General features: G+C 32.8%; 2 protein-coding genes across 2 annotated transcripts; both read left to right on the plus strand.

Annotated features, from left to right (window-relative positions):
- The first annotated feature begins 1,204 nt into the window (after positions 1-1,204).
- On the plus strand, positions 1,205-6,446 carry LOC107783532 (UDP-glucuronic acid decarboxylase 4-like). Its single transcript, XM_075231882.1, has 8 exons — positions 1,205-1,691; positions 2,512-2,810; positions 3,468-3,615; positions 3,828-3,907; positions 4,469-4,552; positions 4,658-4,732; positions 5,039-5,131; positions 5,895-6,446. The coding sequence occupies exons 1-8, from the start codon at positions 1,400-1,402 to the stop codon at positions 6,114-6,116; spliced, it is 1,293 nt and encodes a 430-aa protein (XP_075087983.1). The 5' UTR covers positions 1,205-1,399; the 3' UTR covers positions 6,117-6,446.
- Positions 6,447-7,342: 896 nt separating this feature from the next.
- On the plus strand, positions 7,343-10,094 carry LOC107783554 (uncharacterized). Its single transcript, XM_016604540.2, has 3 exons — positions 7,343-7,467; positions 8,969-9,121; positions 9,649-10,094. The coding sequence occupies exons 2-3, from the start codon at positions 8,971-8,973 to the stop codon at positions 9,909-9,911; spliced, it is 414 nt and encodes a 137-aa protein (XP_016460026.1). The 5' UTR covers positions 7,343-7,467; positions 8,969-8,970; the 3' UTR covers positions 9,912-10,094.

The raw sequence follows: 10,094 nt of genomic DNA on the forward strand, positions 1-10,094 counted from the left end.
GAAGAACTTAAACCTTCAAATAGCCAACTTCCACTATTAGGCACCAAGACGCTCCCGGATCGTCCAAAACCCGATTCGAATATACGACCAAGTCCATAATCATCATACGAACCTATTGGAACCATCAAATCCCGATTTCGAGGTCGTTTACTCAAAACATTGACCAAAGTCAAACTTAGCATTTTAAAGCCGAACTAAGGAACCAAGTGTTCCGATTTTAACCCGAACCCTTCCAAATCCCGAACTAATCATCCCCGCAAGTCATAGAATAGTAGAAGCACATATGGGGAGCTTTATTTAAGGAAACAGGGTTCTAGAAGGCAAAACGACCGGTTGGATCGTTACACAATGTCTCTAGGTCTCAAATTGATTTTTAATAGGCGGGTAAAGTTGATGGGTGACCTTTTTTTTTTTTTTTTTGTTGCGCATAAATCTAAATTAGTTTACAATGTGTCATTACAGGTAATTTCATAAAAGAACACTTATTACATACTCGATTGATTTAGGACCAAATTTACTCCATCTTTTTCAGTTTTTACTGTGGCCCTTTCCACATGACATGAAATGACAAAATTAGTTACTTATTTTGCACCAAAGCCAGTTAAGAATTTCGTTTTACTCCAAATGACAAAATGACATTTGATTTTGATGAATACAAAACGTATGACTTCCACGTGTATAGTGAAAATATTTGCAAAAAGAAAACACAACAAGAAAAATTGTACGCCTCAATTTCAAATATATTGAGGTTAGGTATATGAATGTTCGCTGACTATGCTATTCCACTTACGCGCATTTAAGCAGCACTAAAAAATTATAATTGACTACGAATTTTGTCGCTAACATAAATTTTTGATAATTTGTCGCTAAGTAGGATTAACAACGAATTTTACTGTTTAGCTACGAATTTTTCCGCCACTAATTCTTATTTTTTTGGTAGTGTAGGTTATTATTATACAAAATAAAGAGAAAAACAAAACATACTAGAAGCTATCTATAATAACAAGAACATTAACTATGTTGCACCCAAAAGACCATCAGGCATATATATATATATATATATATAAATAAGAAAAGAAGGATAATATAATTAATAACTCACTTTGTGTAGGGGATTTAGAAAATTGGAGGTAAGATAATATAATTACACGTGGAATAGCTTAATTTGCTAAAAAGCAAAGTGAAGAAAGCCACTAGTCTCCTCAGACATCCATCTTATTACGGCGAAAATTCATGCAAATGCTTCCACTTTCTTCATTCACCGCCATCTTCGATTTCTCTTTCTTAATTGTTTTTCTCACACAAAGTAAACAAACAACATTTCTTTTTTCATTCTCCTTAGATCTTAAAAAGAGGGAGAGAAAAAAAAAAGAGAAAATTTTATTTACAAAAAGCCAACATGGGAACTGATAATGTGGTGTTTCAGAAAAATTACGTAAAGAAAAACAACATGAAGAGATTTTCATTGAAATATCCAATTCAATATGTGCTTGAAAAGCAAAGACTTGTATGTCTTTTTATTGGAATTGGCATGTCTGTTGTTATTTTTTCTCTGGTTTCTGTGTCTTCTTCTCCGTTGAGGTCCGAGTTTAAGATTGATATTCAAGATACAAATACATTTGTGTCCAATCCGATTCCAAGAAGAATAGCGTATGAATTGGTTGATGAAGCTGACCACAACATTAATGCAGGTATGGTTACGGCGAATTCAGGTTCTAAACTTAGTGAGGGCAGAATTGGTGTGATTTTATTATTCGTATAATGTATGTTTTAATTTTTTGTCATGTGTATATATAACTTGAGTCGGAAATAATGAGTTTATTTGAATCCAGGTAACTGCATAGATTCTTAAATGGCAATTCATGAATGCTATTCTTTGAAAAGAAAATCCTTGCACTTTTTCTCCCTCATGTAGTAATTAAATTTTGAACTTTTGTGTTTGAAATGAGTCTTTTTATTTTGGATAGAAATGTGTATTGTTGTTATAGATATAGCCGATTCAGAATTTAAATTTGATAGATTCAATCTTTAAAGTTTTTATTACTGAACAGATTGTAGTATAGACGAGTACAAAATTTAATTTGTTTAAATTTGGATAATTTTTGATTGATATATCCGATTTGAGAAATAATGGGTTCAGTTGAACTCTTGTTGCATCTGACTCGTTGAAGGTAGGAACAAATACGAGATTCAGAGAATTTATAGTTTTTTAAAGGTCTTAAAAAAGACAAATTATTGATTAATATTAGAATAAAATAAACGCAAATAATATAGAATACATATAAAGATATGTCGTAGTTGATTGAATATACATAAAGCGAATTTATTCCTTTCGGCCTATGTTGCTCGAACCCTCTAAAAATACTATCAAACTCGTGTTGGATCGTCTAAAATCTTCCAAAAATGTACTACTATTTTTTAGAAGATCTGACACGCACTCGACGTTAATTTTGAAAAGTTCGAGCAACACAATTTTCTAACATATATGTGACTTAACAAAACTTGTTGCAGGTGGAAAGGTTCCATTGGGATTGAAGAGCAAGAGTTTGAGAATATTAGTAACAGGTGGAGCTGGATTTGTTGGGAGCCATTTAGTGGACAGATTAATAGCACGAGGAGATAGTGTAATTGTGGTTGATAATTTTTTCACAGGTCGAAAAGAGAATTTGTTACACCATTTCAAGAATCCAAGATTTGAACTCATTCGACACGACGTCGTTGAGCCAATATTGTTAGAAGTTGATCAGATTTATCATTTGGCATGTCCAGCTTCTCCTGTTTCTTACAAGTATAATCCAGTCAAGACCATCATATCCTTTCACATTTTGAACTGATCTGTTGTTTATTATGTTTCTAGCACGAGTTTAAGTTTTATATACTAATAGAGTAAAAGATATTTTTGTCATCTAAATAGTAAATATATGTAACCGCTCACAAAAAATGAAATTAGCAACATGGTAAGAAGTCAAGTTTTTGGCGGTCAACCCTTGACTAAAATATAATACTAATAGTGTAAAATTTCTTTACATCGTCGGTACATATAAGTTAAATTCTTTAAGCATTAGAGGTACTCAAGTAATATACTCACTCTTTTTTATTTGAGAATTTGTTATATGTTGCAATTTTTCTGTCTATATTTGCAATAAAGTCGGTGTTATAGTCCATTACATATCTTCTTTTAATTATACAACAATTTTCATAGGAGATCAATAAATAAAATACAGGATCATTTTCTTTTATTCAAATTGTAACTAATTATAGCAGATCATTATTTCCATGAGAAAAATATAGTATATATTGTTTTGATTTACAAGCTTGACTCTAGATATGTAAACATGTAAATCTTATAAACTCTGTGAATTATATAAATATGTATTTCACTGCATATAATTGTAAATATGTAAAGCATATATGTTTGTATTTTGGAGGTTTTTGTTTGCCTTGACTTTAAATTGGATAGATATCACAAAACAAATGTGATGGGAACATTGAACATGTTGGGATTAGCAAAAAGAATAGGAGCTCGATTTTTGCTTACAAGCACAAGTGAAGTATATGGTGATCCATTGCAGCATCCTCAGGCTGAAACTTACTGGGGCAATGTTAATCCAATTGGTGAGTCACTTCGATTTAAATTATATATATTGTCAATCTAAAGAGTTTTTAAATTATTCATATATTTTAACTTGTGATAACAGATCGTCGTTTGCGTGACGTTACAAACTAATATTTTGCTTTACCTATCCAAATGGCATGTAACTACTTAATAGTTTTTCAATCATTAGCTTAATTTAACCGTTTGAAACTTGGTTTGGAGCATTGAGCAGGTGTTCGCAGTTGTTATGACGAAGGAAAACGTACTGCTGAAACTTTGACAATGGACTACCATAGAGGACTCAACATTGAGGTTTATTTCTACGCTTATATATATATATATATATATATATATATATATATATATATATATATATATATATATATATATATATATATATATGTGTGTGTGTGTGTGTGTGGAAAAAATGGTCCAATTTGTCCCTATATTGTTCGAAATTGCATAATTTTGCCCTCCGTTAAATTTTTGGTCCATATTATCCCTGCCATTATTAAAAAAAAAAGTTTTTGCCTTGACCCCCTAACGGAGCTCCACGTTAACATAATTTTAAACCATAATCAAAAGTTGAAGAGTAAATTGGAGTATGTTTGAACTTTTCCTCGGGATTTGGATACATAAAGTCCATCAATTTCAAGCTGAAACTCAGTTAATAATAGAGGATAAATACGAGACGATTTGCTAACAACAAGAATATGAATGGACCAAAAGTGCAATAAATGACAAAATTGAGCAATTTCAAATAGTGCACGGCAAATTTTGAACATTTTCCTATGTCAAATAAAAAATATTAATCTCTATGTTAATTTTGATGCTGAAGAGTGTTCAATTTAAGGAAATTTTGGATTTTGGCAGGTTAGGATTGCTAGGATTTTCAACACATATGGACCACGTATGTGCATAGATGATGGTCGTGTTGTGAGCAATTTCGTTGCACAGGTTTGTGTTTGATTATCAAATTAAAGAAAATCCCAATAGTGTATTCTTAGCATTTGATTTGATTCAATATTTACTCCTTTCATTTGAATATATAAAAAAATGTAGGCCTTGAGAAAGGAGCCAATGACAGTTTATGGAGATGGGAAGCAAACCAGGAGTTTTCAGTTTGTTTCTGATTTGGTAAATTTTTATTTCCTCTTCACTTATTCAACTCAAGTAAAAAAACAACAAAATGCAGTGCTTCTAATTCTAGGAATCAGTTTGTTACTGAGTCAATATCAACTATGTTGCTCGAACTCTTCGAAAATGACGCTTGTTGTGTAGCAGATCCTCCTAAGATAGTGCACTTTTGGAGAATATAACAACGATGCGATAATATTTTGGAAAGTTCGAACAATATAATTATCAAAAATTAGTTGTGATTTTTCTTTAAAAAACATCTATTTACTTATCAGATAATTTCTATTTGATTGATGTAATAAACAGGTAGAAGGTTTGATGAGATTGATGGAAGGAGATCATGTGGGTCCTTTCAATCTTGGAAACCCTGGTGAATTTACCATGCTTGAATTAGCTAAGGTATTACAGAAAAATGACTTTAATTAATCTTTAATTTTATTAATTGCAAGAGATTGAATCTTAAAACTCAATTTTCAAGCCAAATCTACATGTTCATGTATATCATTGACTTAGATTTCCTAGAACTAGAAAAAATGTGAATATATGTTTTATAGGTAGATATTTACCTATGTTTATATCCAAACCACATCCATCAACTTATCCATGGTTAAGTGATTTAATAATGTGAATATATATATATTTATTAACCATGATTAAATAGAATAAGTTTACGTGCAAATACATATTATGCATTTATTGATGTGGTGTAAACACGACTTCATTCATTCATTTTTACCGTTATTTATATTGTCAGATTAAGTTTCATTTTAGATAAGCATAGTGCCTTAGCCAAAATATGCATCTTGATGTTGTTATTGGGTGAAATAAGTATATCTATGAGTAGAGTTGGGTAGTTTACTAGGACCATTTTACATATACACTAGTCCTAAACATAAAGGGGTTATTGAATCTTTCTATAACCAAATAAAAGAGCGCGGAATTCGATCTAAGGCAACTGACATTAGCAAGATATAGCGCTAGCTAAGCTCTAATAGCGTTTGCCATAAAGAAGCTAGCCATAAAACAAGTCAGACGTACGAGCGATACTACAAGCAAACTTGAAAAAGTTTGAAATCTTTTATTGGACTTGACATTGATTACTTTATTTCTAGATAAATAAATGGTACTTATTAGAGCTTGTATTGGGTTAATATATTTGCAGGTGGTGCAAGAAACAATAGATCCAAATGCAAAGATAGAATTTAGGCCAAATACAGAAGATGATCCCCACAAGAGGAAACCTGACATTACAAAAGCAAAGCAACTTTTAGGGTGGGAGCCAACAGTTTCCCTCCGGCAAGGACTTCCAATGATGGTTGATGACTTCCGGCAACGGATTTTCGGCGACGAAAAGCGAGATTCCAGCAGTTTATTGACCATATAATATAGGGTTTTCTCTATTTATTGAGCCATGAAAATGGTTAAGTGGAGAAAAAATGAAAAAGAAATTAGCTAATACAAGCAATGAATTAATAATAACAAGAGAGGCTCTTTAAGAGTAGGCACTTGTTTAGAGTCTTCTTTTCTTTTTTTCTTCTTGCATCGGTCTTTTTTTTTTCTTTTTTTTTCTTTTTTTACTTATTGAACTATTTCCAAAATAAGATCCTCTATTGAAAGAGGATAGTAGAATACAAAAAGAATGTTTTTGGTACACTAGTAAAGCAACCAAGATTGCTCTTGTGCTTTTGATCAATATATGAGTCAATGTTTGATATTTTTCTTGGCCCTTGGCAATTGACATAGCTCAATAGCATTTATAAAAGAATTTTGCATAATCATGTTTATTTTTTGGGGTTTTTGGGGGTTAATTCACGTATGGATAATCGTTTTATACACTATAATAAACAAATTTATAAAAAAAAAAAATTGGCACATTAAAGACCCACTATGACAGTAAAGTTATACTCTCACAAAACTATTTTTTATCATATTAAAATAACTAAACTGTGTGTGAATTGCTTAGAAAATGTCAATATCATTTCCAAGAAAATAAACAAATCCACTTTATAAGAACTTTTACTACCCATAATTTATAAAACAAAGACAATTAAGAACTTTTCAAATTTCTACTTTGGCTCACAAGTTTTGAGATAATAGCAACAAGGACCACATAAACATTGGGATTAATACTATAACAGTACACTTTGAACAATGATGCTTTAACCGCCAAATTGTTTTAGTATAGACACTTCAAACTCTTTATGGTGTTTTAATTTTTTCCATCGACTCTAAAATTCTTCAATTAAAGATTGATTTAAGGCTTAGAAATTGAATAATAGTTCGAAAAATATTGAAAAATTATAATACGTCGATCGATATACGACGTACGGGTGATTGATAAAAACATAAAATATTTTCCAAAGTTCTCGATCCTAATGGTTAGAGAACTCAAGGTAATGAAGGATATTAGCAACTCGAGCAAGCTCCTAAGCAACATATTCTACTCTATAAGAAGAGTCATCAAGAAAGATGAATCTACTTTAAAAGGAATTTATGTTAATTGTCTAACTTCGGGGACTTTTAAGGCTCACACTAGGACAAAAATCTGATGATTCCAAGAATCCTAGAAAAGTTAGGAGTCTTCATGTAATTAAATAAACTACTGGGTCTCGAACGTAAATATCATCCTTTTCATCCAAAGGCTAAAGTCCCGATTTTTATTTCACTTTCTCTCTCTCTTGCTGCTTTTGGAAGATCCGGTGCAGTTCTGACGCTGCCGTATTAACTCTCCTCCGGTGAGTCTTCCGGCCTCCGACCTCCGTCGGCGGCGTCATCACCTCCACCATGGTTTCATCTGTATCTCTTTCTCATATTTGGTTTATAATATAAAACCTTCAAATTAATTAATTGCTTTATCGTTGTTTTTTAATTGTAAATTTTTTAATTCTATCTGAATATATTTTGTTGATTTATATTTAGTTCAGTTTTTATTCCTGTTATGAATCGTGAAAAGTCTAATTCTTTCGGAGCTAAAATATATGGTGAAGCGAGATTTAGGAATTAGGGTTCTTCGACTGGTATGTAATTGAAAGTATGTGAATTTTAAACTCATGAAATCTTTATGTTGATATATTGAGGCATATGTGGTTATACTTTTATCTGTTTGTGAGTCGCTTCGTTTTTGCCTGCAAATTGGGAAGTAATTTCAGCATCCCTGAAATTGCCTAGTTAAAAGGATTTTTGGAAACTGAAGAAGCTGTAATGGATGACTTATCAATCAACTATGCCTTAATCCTATTCTGTTTTATCCGTAGCATTTTATCGGCTAATGTTTATCGACACTTGTTTCTACCACGACCGCAGAGGCTATTTGAGTCTCCACCAAGATCACGAGGCTTTGATAACATTAGAAAAACTTGAATTTTCTTGATTAAGTAACAACGTACAAGAGGTTCTCCGTATATACAAGTCTTAGGCTGTTGACATATGGTTGGTAATCACCCTCTATGCTGATATAGATTGAAAAGCAAATGCACAATATCATAAGATATCTTATAGCACATTCTGAAAGGTTTTCATGATTCAAGTACACTGAATCTAGACACAAACAACATTAAAGTTCAATAATGCACCATCCTCTTGGCCGTACAAATGTGATCATGAGGTTGATATATTTGGTTTAACTTCTTGTCTGGGCATGTCAGCTAGTGAAATGAGAAACTTGAAAGTTTGGAACTATCGTGGTCATGTTTGAGCATTGACCAGACACTTGAGCCCTTGTGATTTTGCATTCAAACATGGGGACGATTGTTCTATTAATCTTCGTTTGAATATCAAGAAATTCACAATGCAATGTTTTCTAATAAGGGTGCTATTCTTATTTGTGTTCCACATACCTGTAAGGGTTGGGTTTCAAAAACCTAGTATTAGTTCTCCTTTACTGATGGGGTGTGGCAGACTGGCAGCTGGGGAAATAGGTGAATCATGTCAAATGCATATACATTGTTTATGTTGAAATTCAGGAAAAGTGGGTGTATAGTGAGGGAAATATTTGTAGCTTGTCAGGATGCTGATTATAGTAAAACGATAAAAGCAGGCATATGCATGAATAATATATGGTTAGTTTGTACTATTTGTGCACCTTAACTTACTGCTGAACCACAGACACAGATTTTCAGTTTCAAAATATGACATGTGAATTCCTACATATTAAGCTTATGAATTCTCAATAGTTTGCTTCCTTGCAGTTTTTGTTATTGTGGCCAAAGCTTTATGTTTTTTTGGCTCTCCTGACAGAAATGTCTGCATATGATAATGTGGTTGGCGGGAAGTTGAAACTAAAGGGGAAGGCATTGGATGTAAAAGCCGCTGGAATAAAGAAAAAGAAAAAGAAAGAAAAGAAGGATTATGATCAAATCTCCCAGGTTACAGGAAAGGAGCTTTCAACAGGTGAGTGATGATATCTCCAAGTGCATAAATTCTTGCGCTTTTAGTATTACTGTTCCTATTTACTGATTCCTCCCATCCTCTCTCTGCATTCAACTTGGTTGGAGTACAGTGAAACTGATAGATGATAGCTAGTCCATAATGGGTCGAACAGTTTATTGTTGTGATTCAAACCGATGGTCCTAAAATCCCAATTTTCTCTCATCTAATGGAAATATGCTTATGCGTGGTAGAGTATACTGATATGATAGGTAGGGCTAGAAGTTGTGATTTAACAACTATTGACCACATTAAGCCTTCTTAGGACATTGAGGAACTACAAATTTTGACACATTCCAGCAGTTTTAACTTCATTTCTTGGCTATATGTCATTCACATTGTTTCCAAACAATATCGGATGACTAACCGAGGCATATTCGACTTTCAGCCTAAGATAGAAGAGCAAAAACATTTCATATTGTATGCTTGTGGGAGATGATATATGGTTTCTCTTGTCTACCACCTCACTAAATGTTTCTGACTGGATGTAGATGGTGGTAGTGGCTCAATAGGCGATCCCACCAAGGAAGAGACTACTGATGCCACTAAATCTGTCGGTGATGAAAATGCTGGTCGCTGGGATGATAATCTAACCCCTGCAGAGAGGCGCTACATAGAACAAAGGGAGAGGATTGACATGCATAAGATGGCCAAGACTGCTAATAAATCACATCGTGACCGAATTGAAGATTTCAATCAGTACTTGGCAAACATGAGCGAGCACTATGACATTCCCAAAGTCGGTCCTGGCTAATTACGAACAAATCAGAAATTTGCTCCATCTCTATATCTTGTTTATCATTATTTTGCTTTAGCATCTTCGATAGCTACTCTTTTGCAATTTGTATTATGTAATTTAGCAGTTTCCTTTGTTAGATGGTCTCTGCATGGCATGTTGACTTTTGATGTTGAACCTAGCAATAGTGTTTGCTCAAAA

Source organism: Nicotiana tabacum, chromosome 15 (genome assembly GCF_000715075.1).
Source record: "Nicotiana tabacum cultivar K326 chromosome 15, ASM71507v2, whole genome shotgun sequence".
NCBI classification, from domain to species: Eukaryota; Viridiplantae; Streptophyta; class Magnoliopsida; order Solanales; family Solanaceae; genus Nicotiana; species Nicotiana tabacum.

What these genes read in the sequence shown, in the direction of transcription:
- LOC107783554 (XM_016604540.2), top strand. Translation starts at nt 8,971, where the DNA reads ATGTCTGCATATGATAATGTGGTTGGCGGGAAGTTGAAACTAAAGGGG. An exon ending in AGGAAAGGAGCTTTCAACAG is followed by an intron (nt 9,122 to 9,648) that starts GTGAGTGATGAT and finishes GACTGGATGTAG; the next exon opens with ATGGTGGTAGTGGCTCAATA.
- LOC107783532 (XM_075231882.1), top strand. Translation starts at nt 1,400, where the DNA reads ATGGGAACTGATAATGTGGTGTTTCAGAAAAATTACGTAAAGAAAAAC. An exon ending in ATAATCCAGTCAAGACCATC is followed by an intron (nt 2,811 to 3,467) that starts ATATCCTTTCAC and finishes GATAGATATCAC; the next exon opens with AAAACAAATGTGATGGGAAC. An exon ending in TTCAGTTTGTTTCTGATTTG is followed by an intron (nt 4,733 to 5,038) that starts GTAAATTTTTAT and finishes TGTAATAAACAG; the next exon opens with GTAGAAGGTTTGATGAGATT.